Source organism: Acipenser ruthenus, chromosome 4 (genome assembly GCF_902713425.1).
Source record: "Acipenser ruthenus chromosome 4, fAciRut3.2 maternal haplotype, whole genome shotgun sequence".
In the NCBI taxonomy this organism is placed as follows: domain Eukaryota; kingdom Metazoa; phylum Chordata; class Actinopteri; order Acipenseriformes; family Acipenseridae; genus Acipenser; species Acipenser ruthenus.
Genome location: NC_081192.1, coordinates 7,794,231 through 7,812,225, shown reverse-complemented (window position 1 = coordinate 7,812,225; position 17,995 = coordinate 7,794,231). Strand labels below are relative to the sequence as shown.

At 36.0% G+C, this 17,995-nt stretch overlaps 1 protein-coding gene across 4 annotated transcripts in view; it reads left to right on the top strand.

Annotated features, from left to right (window-relative positions):
- Positions 1–17,713, top strand: part of LOC117399378 (protein PALS2-like) — a 51,753-nt gene extending 34,040 nt beyond the window's left edge. For 3 of the 4 annotated variants that reach the window (XM_059021838.1, XM_033998481.3, XM_059021837.1), the window contains 11 exons: positions 638–756; positions 4,021–4,173; positions 4,671–4,829; positions 8,350–8,577; positions 9,343–9,474; positions 10,049–10,145; positions 10,265–10,333; positions 10,473–10,634; positions 10,888–11,090; positions 11,372–11,500; positions 16,557–17,713. In XM_059021838.1, coding sequence (XP_058877821.1) covers positions 640–756; positions 4,021–4,173; positions 4,671–4,829; positions 8,350–8,577; positions 9,343–9,474; positions 10,049–10,145; positions 10,265–10,333; positions 10,473–10,634; positions 10,888–11,090; positions 11,372–11,500; positions 16,557–16,733 — 1,626 coding nt within the window. In that variant the 5' untranslated portion in view covers positions 638–639 and the 3' untranslated portion in view covers positions 16,734–17,713. The remainder of the gene's footprint in view (positions 1–637; positions 757–4,020; positions 4,174–4,670; positions 4,830–8,349; positions 8,578–9,342; positions 9,475–10,048; positions 10,146–10,264; positions 10,334–10,472; positions 10,635–10,887; positions 11,091–11,371; positions 11,501–16,556) is intronic. The other variant, XM_033998482.3, reaches the window with a different exon arrangement.
- The last annotated feature ends 282 nt before the right edge of the window (positions 17,714–17,995 follow it).

Sequence of the window (17,995 nt, the reverse complement as noted above, 5' to 3'; positions counted from 1 at the left end):
TGATTTGTATTTTTTTGCCATATTTATAAGTTACCATGTTCATTAGCTCAACAGTAAATGCATAGGCAATATGTAGCAAACACTTTACTGTAGCTGGACAATCCTGACACACTCTGTAACATACAAAAACTGCAGCTCTCAGTTGCAAGTCATTGAGCTGTATATGATAGACAATACAGCAGATCTGACTTGTCATTGGGCTGATGGTACTGCAGACTGTTTTGGCAGAAGTCTTTTCATACAAGAATAGACAAATGACTGATGCGTCACAAGAAACTGTACAGTATTTGGGCCATTTTCATTTCTCTGTGTTCTGACATCTCGTGGATCTTTGATCATGTGACAGAAACGATCACATCAATGTAAGGTTATTACAGTATGGTCTGTTACTTTAGCATATTTTAACACAATATTGTAGATGGCTTTTGTTTTTGTGGTTTATAATGTAATTAACTGGAATATTGGGCTCTGGTAATAAGGCTTTATTTAAAAGACAACAGTTTTAGGATTTATAGAACTTTATTTTGTATTTATTTTTTTTAAACAGCCCATCAGTTGAAGCTCTGATTGAGAACAGGGCATGTTGTATTATGTAGATTATTATTAATAGAGCAATGTCATTACCTGTCTTTAACAGCAATGCAGCAGGTGCTGGATAACCTGAATGAGCTGCCCACAACCACGGGGGCGAAGGAAATAGACCTCATTTTTCTCAGAGGCATAATGGAAAGCCCTATCGTCAGATCGCTTGCCAAGGTAATGTTTCAGAACTGCGGTTCTGTATAAATATGATGGCTAGTATTTTTAGTATCGGTGTCTGACATTCAGAAAAAAAGCCCAGTACGTAGTTGCAAGGGTAGGAGCATATCCAGACTTGTTGATTGATTTGAGTCCATAAAAACTGCCAGATAAGCTAACTTAATTTCCTTGCTCCACTGATAAAGCAAATACTGCACTTGATGTTTACAAGTATGACAATTCTAGAACGTTGTTTTAATTAATGCTTTGTGGAAAAGAGTGTGAAGTAATTAAGTGATAGTGCCCGTCGATGATGGCTCTTCCATGTGATAATTGACCATGACAGGAGTTATGCATCCCGAACCAAAGGCGAGGGTACTAATGAAAGTCAAGGTCAACTATCACATGGTACAGCCATCAGGGAGGGCACTATCGCTATTAGAAAACTATTTTTACCACGGTTTTCTTTATATAAAAAAAAAAAAAAAAAAAAACACCTTAACCTATATTTACCTTGAACTTGTACTGATTCGTCAGGTACCTTTCCACTGAGTAAAGACGTTCGAAGACAATAGTCCTGAAGATTCCTTTAAATAAAGAACAAGGGTGACATACATATAAAGAGAAACAATTGTTTTTTATTTAGTAAATTGATTTTTAGTTTTTATTAACTTGTTAGGGTTTTAAACTCCTATTTATAATCGGGACATTGCCTGAGAAATGAACGGAGCAATTACTGAACAGTCTGTGTACGATGGAATCTGAACTACCAATACAAGCTCACTAAAATGCCTCCTAACTCACCATGTTTCTACCTTCAGCCAAAGCCTTTCTCTCCTGAATCTATATATGAATGGAGCAATATCACTGAACTGTCTGCGTCTCGCTTTGTTGTTGAAAGATGCTGTGTCTGTGCTCCAGGTACAGGACTGGTTGCTTTCGTAGAGGCGCAAAGTATTGATTGGCTGGCTTTGGTGGATAATAACATTAATTTGGACCAATTGTGTCTTTGTTTAGTATTTACTGTCCAATAGATGTGAACTACATTTAAAAATACAGTAAGTCAAAAAGAAAAAGCCAGCACTTGTGCAGGTTGATTTTAAATTTGATTCACAGTTGGTGCTGAGACGTTCCAGTGGGCATCTACCGTCTATTAGGGCCAGCTAGAACTGGAAGCTGATTGGCTGACTGTACTGAATCGTTTTCTAATTAACAGTAATGTGTTGTGTCACATTTTCACTTTCACTGTTGTGGAAAGTCCATACACATATCAAAAGTTAGGAATACCATTAATCAAGAAATGTAGGGTGTAAATGATATATTCTGTTATCCTGAGGATAGAAGCAATTAATTCAATAACACAACATTGCTGTGTAATCTATATACTGTAGGGGTAGTCCAGTCGGGAATAGTGGGCAGCTAACCATCCAGGTGGCCTTCCTTAATTTGCTCGTCTCCAGTCTGAGCAGCACATGTGCCCTCTGACTGTGTCCTCGGCATGTTCTAGTCATGCTGCTGAGCTCATGCAGCCGAGGTGCACTGCTGTCCCACAAGATAGGCAGCACCAGGTCAAACTGAACACTGCTCAGTGGAGGGAGGGAGAGAATGGTTATCCAGTGCCTGTTACAGCACAGCTCCTGTATAGGGTGACTGGACACAGTAAACAAATTGCTCCCTACTATGAACTTGTGACTTGTTCAGAATTGTGAAATGTGAACAAATGGCCCCATGGTTAGTCATCTATGTGTACAGATACAAATAGACAAGATGTTGCTGTGTTTCTCTCCTTGAATATCTCCAAAACAACTTGAAGCCTAACCTACTGTCATTACATAGATGAGTAAATGTTACAGAGAAAGAAAAATAAACATCACATTAGTTCTGAAAGTATTTACTTAGAGTAACTAACTCAGGGCTATAAATAATGGAAACAACCTGTGTGTAATGGATGTAAGTGGGCATGCAGTCACGGCATTGAAGGAAATAGAATATGCAGAGGTTGTCAGTTTCTAATTAGATTTTGTATAGTCTGCGTAATGTGCACACTGGCGAACGTGCTAATGAACACAACCAACATAACCAATTGGTTTCAGATGGTCTAAATAGATGAGTAGCAGTATCATCTACCCATCAAAGAATGAAACTTTTTTTCTGCTCATCATATCCCCAAGGAAATATTAGGACTCGGGTGTATTAGGGATGATATACTTACAAAGACATTCTTATTATTAATAAAGAGGGATTAAAAGATTAGCATTCATGAATGAATTGACTTTCCAAAGTTGCTCATCTGTGTAAATGAAATGCATTTAAATTTACCATAACATGTGAGATTAAACATGATTTCTTCCTCAAAAGCTTAATAAGGAAAAGGATGGTTTCTAACAGTACAGGTATGTTCTTTGTTGTTGCTTATCCTGATTGAATTCTTTAGAATACATTTAAAAAAAATTATAATCATTACAGTTATAAGCAGAGAAAGGTAGGTTATTAGAAAATGAATGACAAATCTGTCAGCAGCCATTCCAGTTCCTGTTACCCTGCGATAAAACAATACAGTATAGTCAAAGCAAGGATATCACAGATAAACAAATATCACAGAGCCCATTGACAGCATACATTAACAACAGCAGCCTGAGCTGAATGACTGATTACACTGAAGTCAAACTAACAGCGGATACACGGTACTTACCAGGCTTTTTCATAAAAAAATAAAAAACAGGACCTTAAAACAATTAAAGACCAAATGACCTATAACAGCTATAACTAGAGGATGGAGGAAGCATACGTTTAAACAAGTCTCCCTCGCTAGTGTAACATCTTTGACTACATTTGATCCACCTTGTAGTTTTTACTTAAATAATCTTAATATCAAGGAATTTTGCCTTTGCCTACATTTTCCAGTGTGGAATAATTGTAGGCAAACTGACCACTGCATAGAGACCCGGGGCCCGAAAGACCTACTGTATTTAGGATAGGGCAATGTTTCTACTGTAAGATAAATTCACTGTATATATATATATATATATATATAAAACAACTAAAAAGCTGTCATGTCATATTTTATTTCCATGTTATTTGCCTGTATGAGTCAATGAGAAGCGATATTTCTGTGGTCTTGACATTTTTGAATTGTGTAGGAGGAGAAGATAAAAGAAGCTCCATTCAGTAGCCTGCTAGCATTGTCTCTTTCTTCTTTCATTTACTGAGCTGTATTTAGAATAAAAGCTCTCCTGCATTCCTTGTGCAGCACATAGTGTTTGACGATTGTTATTCCTAAAGGCTCACGAAAGGCTAGAAGATGTCAAACTGGAGGCGGTGCGTGACAATAACATGGAGCTTGTGACTGAAATTCTGGATGACATCATTCCTTTAACAAGTAAAGACGACTGCGCTGCAGAGCTGGCACGCATCCTGAAAGACCCCCACTTTCAGGTAAGATTGTTTTTGCATTATTTCAATCACACTGTGTTTAATGCTGCAACAGGTTACGAGTGTGATGTTTAGGTGTAGGGTTTGAACCCCTTCCTTGTTATAGATGTGTTTTGCAGTGCCCTTTGAATCATCCACCCGATATGTCAGTCAACAGTAACAGCTTCTGATGGTTATTCAAAGTGCAAAGTGAATCATGGTTGACATATTAAAGCTTGTTCTACAGCCGGTGCTTATTCTGGGTAAACTGGCTTTGCACTGGGAGGTTAAACATCTCAACCAGTTCTTAAAACAGTCATTGGCACTGATTTTTTGTTTTCTTTTAATTTTGTGATTCATCCACTAGACTCTGTGCAAATTACAAACGGGAGATGCATGTGCTCTAAAAACTTTCTTTCTTTCCTCATTTTTTTATTTTAAGATTCTGTGATATGTGTTTCTGTTCTTAGTAGTTTCATTGTTTTTTTCTGATTTTGTAATTAATAACTTTTATGTTTCAGTCACTTTTGGAAGCCCATGACACGGTTGCATCGAAATGTTATGAAGCACCTCCTTCTAATTCTGAAATAAAGAATGATGTGGCAGCTAACAACCAACAAATAATACCAGCTGATTCTGTTCGTATGATTGGCATTCGGAAAAAAGCAGGAGAGCCACTGGTAAGTTTTAACATTTTTCACAGAATTATTGTATTTGCAATAGTCAGTATATATAAGAATGTACAGAAGGGAACTGTCCTTTAGGCCATGGTGTATTTAATAGTATACATTCAAATATGCATTTTTATATTCGAATTTTGCTGACAACTAACATTGTATCTCAGAAGTGCGCAAGGAAATGCAAAAAGGTTACATGTATTGAGAGGAACGGTAGTTCCTCACGCCAAGTTATAAGTGAGAACTGCCAAGGATAGTTTTAGGTGTTTTCAGGGTATTGGCACAGCAAAAGTAAATCAGCCAAAAGCACCATTTCACTTTTAATTTGTAGTTCCCAACATTGAGGTGAAATGTAGAAAAAAAAAGTCAATACCTGTCACCAGTAAGAGAAATAAGACGCCAAAGTAAGGTTAAAATGTCCTTCTTTTTCTCCTGTTTTTTTGCAGACCCCAGACACTTTGATCCACGCATATGTATATTACAGGACATCCGAGTTTAATGACAATTAACTTGTTTCGTCAACATTGAAATATACTAGGGAACGCACTTATTGTCACGTCTATATCATTTATACTTCAGTTTGCAAGCGTGCTGTGTTACTGTCAATGCTACATGATTAGTTGAGAAAACAAGCAGTATTTTGAAAGTTGAAGTCAGCCAGCTGAGAATTCTCGGGACTTTGTTATTTTTTACATTTTGGAGATTTTTTTCGAGTCGTCGTCGTCATCATCATTCTGAGATTCTGATCTTGATCTCTGAAAAATGTTGGTTTCCTGCCAGTGTAACGCTCATGTGGTCCTTATTGGCGCAAGGAAGTGCGGTTCCTCTCGATACGGGTTGATGAGAGTAATGCTATTTGTGGTCCCCACTGGGCAAAAAGGAGCATTAATTTCTGAGAATTAGCTATGCTGAAGGATAGCCTATATATTTTTGGTAAAAGTAAAACAAAAATAAATAAATACATTAATAAATATTGCTAAGAAATAAATAATAATAATAATAATAATATTGAAGTGATTGAATACATAAATCAATACATAGACAGTTATTTCTTTCTTTATCTATCTTTGTATTTATTTATTTCTTTTTCACTATCAGATATAAACAGTGCCATTTAATACTGTATGAAATGAAAATAAATACTCAACAGTTCTTGTTCAATTGTATATTAGTTGAGATTTTTGTACATAAAGGTTGTCATGCGTTCATATATTTTTACTTTCAAATTAAAATATATATTGTCACGACCTGGACAATTGCTTTGTTGCAGGACTTGTTGTCTGTTCAGTTTGTCTCGTCTGTCTTTTCTGTTACATGTATTGTAAGGGGAACGGGTCACACCGTTAGCATGGGAAGGGGGAGTGAGTGAATGAGTGGGGAGAATGTGTGTTGCTGTTTTCGGGGGTTGCAGAGCGTGGATGTGACTGCAGCGGGAAACGACGGGAGGTTATATAAGAGGGTGCATGAGCCTGGGGACTGGAGACAGTCCAGCGCTGAACTTGAATGAGAAACTGTGGGTGCGACTGAGCGAGCGTGTGAGCTGTGACCGGAGAGAATATTATTATTATTATTATTATTATTTATTTCTTAGCAGACGCCCTTATCCAGGGCGACTTACAGTCATGCAGTGAAAGTGCCAAGACTAAAATGTAGGGTTATTATTTTGGTGCCATGAATTCCAGCCCCTGACAGGAATTCTCTGTAGTTTTCAAATAAAACAAACATTTTGAGAATTTTTCTAAACATGAAAACGTTACAATATACTAAATGAACAGATCAACCTTATTATGATAGTTTGCAAAATCAGATGAAAGCTTTCAATACAATCTAGGTAATACATAATCATTATTTACAAAATCTTGTTCATCTCGTTACTTGTTAAAAGCTGTAACTTTACTGCTATACTACTTGCAAATGTTGTGAAATGGAAGGATGAACTGTAGTGTGAAAGCTAGGGCGTCTGCATTGCAAGCTGCATTGGAAGCATGTCTTGGGTTTGATTCCCACACAGGGTTTAATTTGCAAACTTTAAAAAATGAAATGTATTTTATTTCTGTGTAACAAACACATTTTTTATGTGAAAAAAATTAGTTGATCTGAATGGCAGTTTCATTGAACATACATACGTTTGCACACATAACTAACGTGTGCATATATATATATATATATATATAATATATAATTAATATATATATATATATATATATATATATATAGCAGGATTTGCACCTAACTAGTCATACTTTCACTCCAACTACATAACCGCTACGCTACACAGATTCACATCTTTCAACAGACTAGGCTACTATTTACATTTACCCTATCCAAACGGCAATACATTGGCTCAATACAGATTGAACAATTTTGACATTCCCATAATGTGTGTGTGTTTTATAAGTGAAAAAAGAAGTGATATCTGAAACAAAAACACATTGGAAATGTGAAAAAACGGCAAGTTATCAAAAGTGCCCAGCCACTTAAAGTGGAGATATCAAAAACACAAGCCAAGTTTCTGTAAAACCGATGGGGGCCAAGGTTGCCCCAATTGTTTATTCTAACTCGTATCAAAAACACAAGCTAAGTTAGAAGAAACCATTGGCGCAACCTTGCCTAGCATCAAGCAAATAGGCACAACTGTAAAAGTGGTAGGGTCAAGGTTGCCCCAATTGTTTCTACTAACTTAGCTTGTGTTTTTCAGGCACAATAAAAGCGGTTCGAACTTGCATCAAATGTGTTTTTGTTTCAGTTATGCAAAAAGCTGACACTGCCAAACTGCCTGAAATGTAGTCTAATTTATGTAAATAATTATCCTGCAGGATCCGGAAGTATTTTTATTTTCAGGGAGAAGCAGTACTGATTTTTTTTTTTTTGTAGAGAGTCCTGGACAATGAAGTATTTCTAGGTCCCATTTATTTGAAAGTGAAGTGTTTACTGGCAAGTTCAACTAATGGTTTTGGCAGGTGGGGCCTCAGTACCTTATGGACTGCAGGTTTCTCTTACAAAACATTATGCAGCAGCTAACTTTTCCATGGCTATTATTCATGTTTTTATTATTCAGACTTGAATAAAACAAGCACAGTCTTATACCAAGACCTGGCCAGTTGGGGGGCATTTATAACTGAGCTTCGAGGTTTTATAGAAGACATTGCTGTCTCTAATTTTTATAATCCATTTGAGATTATGTAAAAAAAAAAACACACAAGCACATCGAAAGAAACCGATGAAATCAAAGCAGAAGAAAGTTTTTCACTGGCTTGTGCAGTCACAAAAAGGTATCTGTGCAGAGAATTTGTAGAAGAGCTATAATGTTAAGGTACTCATTTCCATCTCGCACAGCAACCTAGAAGTGGAGTGATACATTTTCAGGTTCCATGACATTCAGATTGGCCATTGGCTTGTTAACTATAGCAGTTCTGTACATCACCTCTATATGTAAATCCTTCTGTCCCATTGTAAATAAAGAAAACAGGTATGGCTTGCCCAGCGTGTAAGAAATAAGCTTGTGCGTTGTTTGTTTGTTCAGGGTGTGACATTCCGAGTGGAGAACGGTGACCTGGTAATCGCTCGAATTCTTCATGGAGGCATGATTGATCGTCAGGGCCTGCTGCACGTGGGAGATGTCATTAAAGAGCTGAACGGACGTGGCGTGGGGAACAACCCCAAGGAGTTGCAAGAAATGTTAAGAAACAGCAGTGGTGGGATAACCCTGAAAATCCTGCCAAGCTACAAGGACTCTCCTGTACCTCAGCAAGTAAGAAGCTTTCAGTTATTACTGTTTGTGTCTGTGTGTACATGTTTTGTTTTCTCATAGGACTTACAAGCCAGGTCTGGTAGTAAATGATGAATGTGTATGTACAGTGTACATACTGTAGCCAGAGGTCAGTGGCTCTACAACAGTACAATAAATTGCTTAGTAAAATGTGTGCATGGTATAAAAAAGAACTCCTATTAATAAAAGAAAAAACAAAACAAAAACTAGCAATGCTGAATCTGTGGTTTTGTGGCTACTGTTACAGTGCCTTTGCAGTTACACTAACTCCAAGTACATATTTATGTTCATGCTTTGTTGGTTATGTAATAGTTTGCAGTAGTAAGCAAATCTAGTTGTCAGTAAGCAACTATGTCCTAATGGTAACTAAGTTTAGATACCAGTTGTTCAGTGTGCATGTAACTATGTACTGAATGTGTCTATTTATAGCTCCACACATTTACCAGAACCTACCTTTCTTTTACCTCCATCCTGTATAACAACAATTGAATAAATGATCAGAGTGCGCTCTGCAGGTTTCTTTCTAAAAATAATGAAGGTAAATGCTGGTGAAATATGGCAACTCTCACCAAAGAGAATGTGACAGTTATTGATGTATGTATGTATGTATGTATGTATGAGATCCTTCAAGAAGCTGCTTGATGAGATTCTGGGATCAATAAGCTACTAACAACCAAACGAGCAAGATGGGCTGAATGGCCTCCTCTCGTTTGTAAACTTTCTTATGTATGTATTTATATATTTCAGATTTATCTAAAATCCCACTTTGACTACAATCCAGCCATTGACAATCTCATTCCTTGCAAAGAAGCAGGATTGAAGTTTGCAAGAGGGGACATTATGCAAATCATGAACAGGGAAGACTGTAACTGGTGGCAGGTTTGTATAGCATCCCGGTGATCGTTATTATACTCCTCTGGAATCTGTGACGGTCGCTTCCGTACGGATATATGTCATTTAGAGTTTCACATATCTAGAGAATTACTTTATATACAATGGATAGATGCACTCATGGCTCTAATATTGTATTTGCAGCCTTGCACAGGGATATACCCAATAATGAGATCCCCAATAATATTTACTTAAAGATTACATTTTTTACACTAATATGGTCAAGTACCCACAAGTTACCAGTAAATTAATACTAAGGTGAGACCCTGAAGGTTCCCAGAGATTTCAAGTGCATTTTTCCTGGTCTGAGGTGATTTTGATATGCGACTGCTTGTTTAGAACTACCTACCGTAAAATGATATGAACACAAGTCACATGCTGTTATCTTGCAGTTCTTTCAACACAGCAGACCTGGATTTGTATTGCTTTTTTCAGTATAAGGCAATTTATTTTTTATTACTTACTTTTCTGTATATCAGCGTAGTGTATAAAACGCTACAGACAGCCTTTTACTGTTGATAAAGATTATACCCATGTTGAGGTTCTTGTTGGTGTCTTGCAGGCTTGTCATGCTAGAGGAGGGACCACTGGACTTATTCCAAGTCAGTTTCTTGAAGAAAAGAGGAAAGCATTTGTCAGAAGAGACTGGGATAATTCAGGTATCAATTTGTGAAAAACCATCCTATTGGATCAAAAATATAGTACATGGATATATAATAGTTTAATTGAATGTAGTGCACCATCCGAACAATGACACTTTTATTTTTTGTGTCTTTAGGAGTACTTTGTGGAACAATCGGTGGTAAAAAGAAAAAAAAGATGATGTATCTTACAGCGAGAAATGCAGGTACAGTGTATATACTGTATTCCAAATGTTTTCACTATAAGAAATACATCTCACTGTAACAATACAATGGAAAGGAATTGTAGAGATTGAAAGTATTCACCTGTTTACTGAACCTGATCGTTCATGTGTTGATGTGCAGAATTTGATCGCCACGAGCTCCAGATCTATGAAGAAGTAGCCAGAATGCCACCTTTTCAGAGGAAGACGTTGGTGTTGATTGGAGCCCAGGGTGTGGGGCGAAGAAGTCTGAAGAACAGACTTATAGTATTCAATCCTACGAGATTCGGAACGACAATCCCATGTACGACCTCTTTCTGTTTGGAAACTGCTTTGACTAAATAAAGATGAACAAGTGCGAAGTTTTTCATGCCAAATTGGGCCTGTGATGCCAATGCTGCCCTTTTGAATTTGACTAATTGGAAACATTAAGTCAAATCACCTTGTTCTACAAAAAAAACTTATATTTTAAATATCAACATTTTAAAAAGTAATACTCTGCTGCTTTCTCTAAAGAACCTAGTTTAAATGTTTGTCCAATACTGTTTTGTCTGCAGTTACTTCTAGAAGACCAAGAGATGATGAAAGGGATGGCCAGGTATACAGGTTTGTGTCCCGGGTGGAAATGGAAGCAGATATTAAAGCCAGCAGGTACTTGGAACACGGAGAGTACGAAGGAAATCTGTACGGAACTAAAATAGACTCCATACATGAAGTTGTTGATACTGGAAGGACGTGCATTCTGGATGTGAACCCACAGGTAAATAATCTCTACTGTGAGAATTATTTTGTGTACAAAATAATTACTGTTTAGTTGAAAATAAATACTGATACTGTATTATGAAGCAAAGACAGGCATCAATCAGAACAATTGAAATATAGATGCTGTCATTTGTACACTGAAAAAGCTGAACAACCTTTTTAAAACTGAATCGGGAGAATTTTTATATACAGCTCAGTTTCATGTGTTAGTTGACATGCTAATTGCCCATTGCCATCCTGACTTGAAGTTCAGGGTTAGTAATTTCATTTTGTCTCCAGGCACTGAAGGTTCTGAAGACCTCTGAATTCATGCCATACGTCGTATTCATTGCTGCTCCAGAACTAGAGACACTACGTGCAATGCACAAAGCTGTGGTGGATGCTGGAATTACATCCAAGCTTCTGACGGTAAGATGAATATATGTCTTTATTTAAAAAAAAAAAAAAGTATAATACTGACAGTTGTTAGACAGAACTTGTTTTTGTTTCTGTACAAAAAAAGGCCACTGCAATGACAAAGTTAAACAGGAGGGGCTCATCCTTTTTATAATGTGTGTGAAGAAGTGATTAAAAAGAAGTACTTGATACAAGTCATCAAATATGTTTTTCATATTTGGTGGTCCTTGGTTCCAAGTGAAGGCGCGTTGCTACGCAGATGTGGGGCTTGCTCTAAGGAGACTCCTGAGTTATTTGTCTTTCTTCATTTGTGGACAGCCTTCTAGAAAGTTCTCAAAACAACGAATTTTAGGAAAAATCTTATGTAGCAAAAGTTTTGCTTTTGTGGATGAGGAAAAAAAGTTACAAGAAATAGATGCCTACAATTATTTATTTCGTCAATTTCTTTGGAAAACTCCAAAAATGCTAATTCAAAAGTATTCATACCCTTTGATACTATGATATTATTGTCTACAAGATGCTAGAAAATTCAATATGAAAATGCAGAACCTAATTCTGGAAAAGTCTAGAAAATGCTGGATTGTAGGTGAACATTCCTAGAGAGTATAAAAGGGTTAGGCATAGGATGATTGCTGTCATTACCAATAAGTCAATATGGGAAAAAGTAAAGAGCTATCTGAAGACCTTAGGAAAAAAATTATTTATTGTTATAAAGCTGGAGAAGGATACAAGAAGATTTCCAAGCATTTGAGTATCCCAATTTCAACTATTGTTTCTATTATCAAGAAGTAAAACACTGATGGTACTGTCATAACGCTCCCTTGGTCTGGAAGAAAGAAGGTTCTTTGACCAAGAACAAGTTGAAGAATTGTGAGGAAGGTTAATAACAATCTGTGATTGACTGCAAAGTGAATTGACTGCAAGTGGGACTGGGGTTTCCATTTCACCCATAGGTCGAGTATTGCATGGTGAAGGTCTCAATGGTCGCAGGCCAAGGAAAAAAACACTCTTAGGAAAACGTCACAAGGACAATCGCTTAAAGTTTGCAAAACAGCATTTGAATGATGAATATGAGTTCTGATCAAAGCTTTTGGGGAGAGATGAAACAAAAATTGACCTATTGGGTCACGCTGACAATCGTTGCGTTTGGAGAGGCATACAAAGAAAAGAACACCACACCTACTGTCAAGCATGGAGGTGGTAATATCCTTCTATGGGGCTGTTTCTCCTCTATGGCACAAGGAATATTGTTCCAATGCATGGTAAAATGAATTCCATAGCATACCACAAGATACTGGCCAATCATCTGAAACCCTCTGCTACAAAATTTGGTTTAATGCGCAACTGGACGTTCCAACAACAACGATCCAAAGCACACATCAAAATCTACTTCAGAATAAAATAAAGGTTCTGGAATGGCCTAGTCAAAGTACCGATCTAAATCTGACTGAGAATCTTTGGTGTGAGTTGAAGAAGGCTGTGCACAAGAGAAGTCCTCGGAATTTGAATGAACTGGAACAATTTTGCATTGAAGAATGGTCAAAAATCAATAATCATGCCAAAAGCTCATTGACAAATATCCTAATCGTTTAAAAGAGGTTATTATTGCTAAAGGTGCCTCAGCTAGCTATTAATTTCATTTTACTTGTCAGGGTATGAATACTTTTGAATTAGCATTTCTGGAGTTTTGCAAAAAATTGCTGAAATAAGTAATTGTAGACATCTGTTTCTTGTAACTTTTGTTCCTCATCCTCAAAAGCAAAACTTTTGCTACAAAAGATTTTTTCCTTAATTATTTGTTTGAAAATGTTCTAGAAATTATACATTTCCATTGGGGTATGTAAACTTTTGACTACAAGTGTGTGTGTGTGTGTGTGTGTGTGTGTGTGTGTGTGTGGGTGTGTGTGTATAGATAATATATTAAAGGTCGACACGTAGAAAATCCGGAACCGGGTACCTGCCATGAAAAATACCCGGGTACCCGGATCTTTAAAAAAATAAAATAAAAAAAAATCATATATCATATAATAAATTACACATAGAGTACGTGAAACTGCAAGCATAAATCAAAAAGTAAGTTAGAAAGGCAAAGATTGAGATATAAATGAACATTGCCAAGGAGGCTAAAACCAATTCCAAAAAGTTTTTCCAATATCATAACAAAAGAACATTGAAGGAGGAAGTAAAATGTCTAAGATACAAATAGTAACATCATAGACCAAGAGAATAAAATAGCAATTATATTAAATGATTACTTTTGTAAGTTTTTACAAAAGAAGATACGGACAACATGCCCCACATGTTGACCTGTTCCCATCCAGTTTTAAATAACTTTAGCATAACAGAGGCAGAAGTGTTAAAGGGACTAGGAGCTCTTAAAATAAACAAATCCCCTGGGCTGGATGAGATCCTCACAATAGTACTCAAAGTAATGAAAGAAGTTCTTTACAAACCGCTAACCAAGATCATGCAACAGTTTCTTGACATAGGGGTTGTACCAACCGACTGGAGAATTGCAAACGTAATACCGATCCACAAAAAGGGAAACAAAACCGAACTAGGCAACTACAGACCAATAAGACTGACTTCTATTATATGTAAACTTATGGAAACTATAATAAGATACAAAATGGAAAATTACCTCTATGGTAACAGTATCCTGGGAGACAGTCAGCATGGTTTCAGGAAAGAGAGATTGAGTCTAACTTTATTATTATTATTATTATTTATTTCTTAGCAGACACCCTTGTCCAGGGCGACTTACAATTGTTACAAGATATCACATTATTTTTACACACAATTACCCATTTATACAGTTGGGTTTTTATTGGAGCAATCTAGGTAAAGTACCTTGCTCAAGGGTACAGCAGCAGTGTCCCTCACTGGGGATTGAACCCACGACCCTCTGGTCAAGAGTCCAGAGCATTAACCACTACTCCACACTGCTGCCTCACTAACCTGCTTGATTTTTTTGAGGATGCAACATCAACTATGGTTAATTGCAAAGCATATGACGTGGTTTATTTAGATTTCCAGAAAGCTTTTGACAGAGTCCTGCATAAAAGGTTAATTCTCAAACTGAACGCAGTAGGGATTCAAGGAAATGCATGCACATGGATTAGGGAGTGGTTAACATGTAGAAAACAGAAAGTACTGATTAGAGGAGAAACCTCAAAATGGATCGATGTAACCAGTGGAGTACTACAGGGATCAATATTAGGTCCTCTGCTCTTCCTAATCTACATGAACCCTTTAAGGACCAGGATTATGTTACCACGATCATATTAAAGTGGGCTTCTAGGACCGCGATCGTGTAAACACGATAAAAAAGCACTTTGATTTGATGACTTACAGGGCCACCATACTTTGCAGTACAGGCTTGAAACACACATCAATGGATAGGGGAGGGACTGATGTTCACTTCCTGATAGTTTTTTTTGGTATGATGTACTGAGAGGGGAATTTAGTGTCTAAAGGGCGGAGACAAAAGCAGAAACAAAACATCACAGGAACTTGTTTAGAGCTAATAAAAAAGGGAAACGCTGTAAATCTGATGCGTTTGACTTCTAATTATATTAGAACATTTATTCTGTGTCATGTTATAATATATATGTTTTTACAACATTTATAAATATGAAGAAAAAATTGGATATAAGCATATACTATTTCATGAACTAAATGTTTCAGGTACATTTTTTTTTCTTATTATTACTGATAATAATTAAATGAGTAACTATTATTTTATTTATAGATATTTATTTTGAGAAAATAAATCGAGAGTAGTGTCCATTATTGCTTATAAAGACCCTGAAATAAATGTGTTATGTCATTGCAATCACTCAGGAGAAACAATGTCTTGTAATTTGCCCAAACATCAATATTTTTCAACAACACTTTCAGGAAGTATTGTAAGGTCCCTCGGGTCATAGAATAAAACATTTTTATACATGTATCTCTAAGCAGAATACATAATAAAAATTACTTAAAAGAAATCAAACCAAAAACGAAATATTGTGTTGGAGAAAAAAGCGAAACGTTTATATTGTTTCTGAAGTACTTAAAAATGTTCCCCAGAGTATTCTGAAAAAAGGAAACCATTTGCAAGATGCTACTGTAAAAATTGATTTGTAGTGAATTTTTATAGGAAGAGTCAACAAAAAACACCTGGTCCTGTGGGAGCATCTCACTGAAAATGTGTGGTCCTGAAAGGGTTAATGACTTAGCTACTGGTATAGTAAGCAAACTTGTTAAATTTGCAGATGACACAAAAATTGGAGGAGTGGCAAACACCATTGCAGCAACAAAGGTCATTTAAAATGGTCTAGACTGCATTCAGAACTGGGCAGACAATATAGAAAAGTGTAAGGCACTGCACACAAGCATTAAAAATGTCCATTAGAAATGTCTTCATCTAGACAATGTGGGGAAGCAATAAAAAAGGCCAACAAAATGCTTGGATATATAGTGAAAAGTGTTGAATTTAAATGAAGGGAAGTAATATTAAAACTATAATGCATTAGTAAGACCTCCTCTAGAATATTGTGTTCAGTTCTGGTCACCCCACTACAAAAAGGATATTGCTGCTCTAGAAAGAGTGCAAAGAAGAGCGACCAGAATTATTCCTGTTTTAAAAGGCATGTCATATGCAGACAGGCTAAAAGATTGGAGTCTATTCAGTCTTGAACAAAGAAGACTATGCGGCAATCTGATTCAAGCATGGCCAAACGAGAGGAGGTCATGGAGTGCACTCTGTGTGTGTGTGTGTCTCTCTCTCTCTCTCTCTCTCTCTCTCTCTCTCTCTCTCTCTCTCTCTCTCTCTCTCTCATATATATATATATATATATATATATATATATATATATATATATATATATATATATATATATATAATATATATTACTGCCTCTTAAAACTCAATCCCACCATTTGGACTGAAAATAAACAGACACATAAAAATGAATGTATTTGGAAATAAATCATTCTCTTTGTTTTCAATTTTAAAAGTGTTATAATCTTATGTCTTATCCATTCTTTTTTATTTATGTATGTTTTATTTGATTTCCAACAGGACATGGACTTGAAAAAGACAGTAGATGAAAGCGCTCGGATTAAGCGAGGTTACAACCATTATTTTGACCTGACCATAGTAAATGACAATCTTGACAAAGCCTTTGAAAAGCTACAAGCTGCTGTAGACAAATTATGTGTGGAACCACAGTGGGTTCCTGTCAGCTGGGTGTACTGAACTTATTTTGACTTTTTTATATACAAATTGAAGGGAAAGTGTACTTTATAATTTATTTTTATTTTTTAACTTTTTACAAAATATCTTTCTATTCATATCAGCTTGAAATAAGTTGAAACTGAACTGGATGTGATGTTTCTGGTTTTGTACTACACCTATTCACCTGATGTAATTTTCCGGGGCCCATCTGAAGCTTACATTTTTAATCTTGTACTATGAAATGCAAAAAAAAAAAAAAAAAGAATACTTGAAAGTGTATCATTTTCTATTTATTGATAAATCCAAGATGGGTATGATCATGTTTATACCAAGGCTTTACACTACTGAATAATGAATATTAATTAATAAAATAACACAATGGTTTATAAACAGATATGTTTACATGCTAGTAATACCACAGTAATTGCAATGCCACTTTTGTCTCCTAGTCATTTGCTTTATGTAACAAAGTAACTGTGACCGTTTACAGTCATGTACTTTTCTGTTTTCTCATCCTTAGTAACTGTTACCTATTCTGGATGTCCTGTAAGTTTGTCATTAATCCTGTTCTGCCCTAAAGCTGCTTTGTAACTTATTCCTGAAGATATTTTTAAAAAGATACATCTAAGCAATATGGAACTGGTTTAACTGAATTTCCAGAGATCTGAAAAATCTATATACAGGTGTGTGTGTGTGTGTCTCTCTCTCTCTCCTCTCTCTCTCTCTCCCTCTCTCTCTATCTATCTATGTATCTATCTATCTATCTATCTATCTATATCTATATCTATCTATATCTATAACATGCATACATCTGTATATATTTTATTTTATTAAAATCCTCAGTATTTGTATTTTGGTTGATAATTATGAAGCTCTTACATTTAAAGAAAACAAATATTTAATTAATTATGGTTATTATGTTGTATGTTTTAATGTGTGTGATCTAGAATTATTTTGATTTTGAGTTTATTATGTCATTAAAAAATAATAATGTTCTTTAACTGAACAAACTTGGTATTTGTAAGAAAAACTACAAAAACAAAACTGGTGTCATTTAAACTTTTTCAGTGAGTCTTTACTTTGTCTTTATGTACATTTAGTATGGTGCTGTGCGTACATTATTTGAAACCAGCCTGACAAAAAGACTAGCCAATAATCCTGAACATGTGCTTGCATAAAGACACGGGTGGAATTTCAGGGTAAAAGTGATCAATGTAACTTGTGCACAAAGATGACTGCCATATTGAGGTCATGTGACTGTTTGCAGTATGGGTGATGTAGAC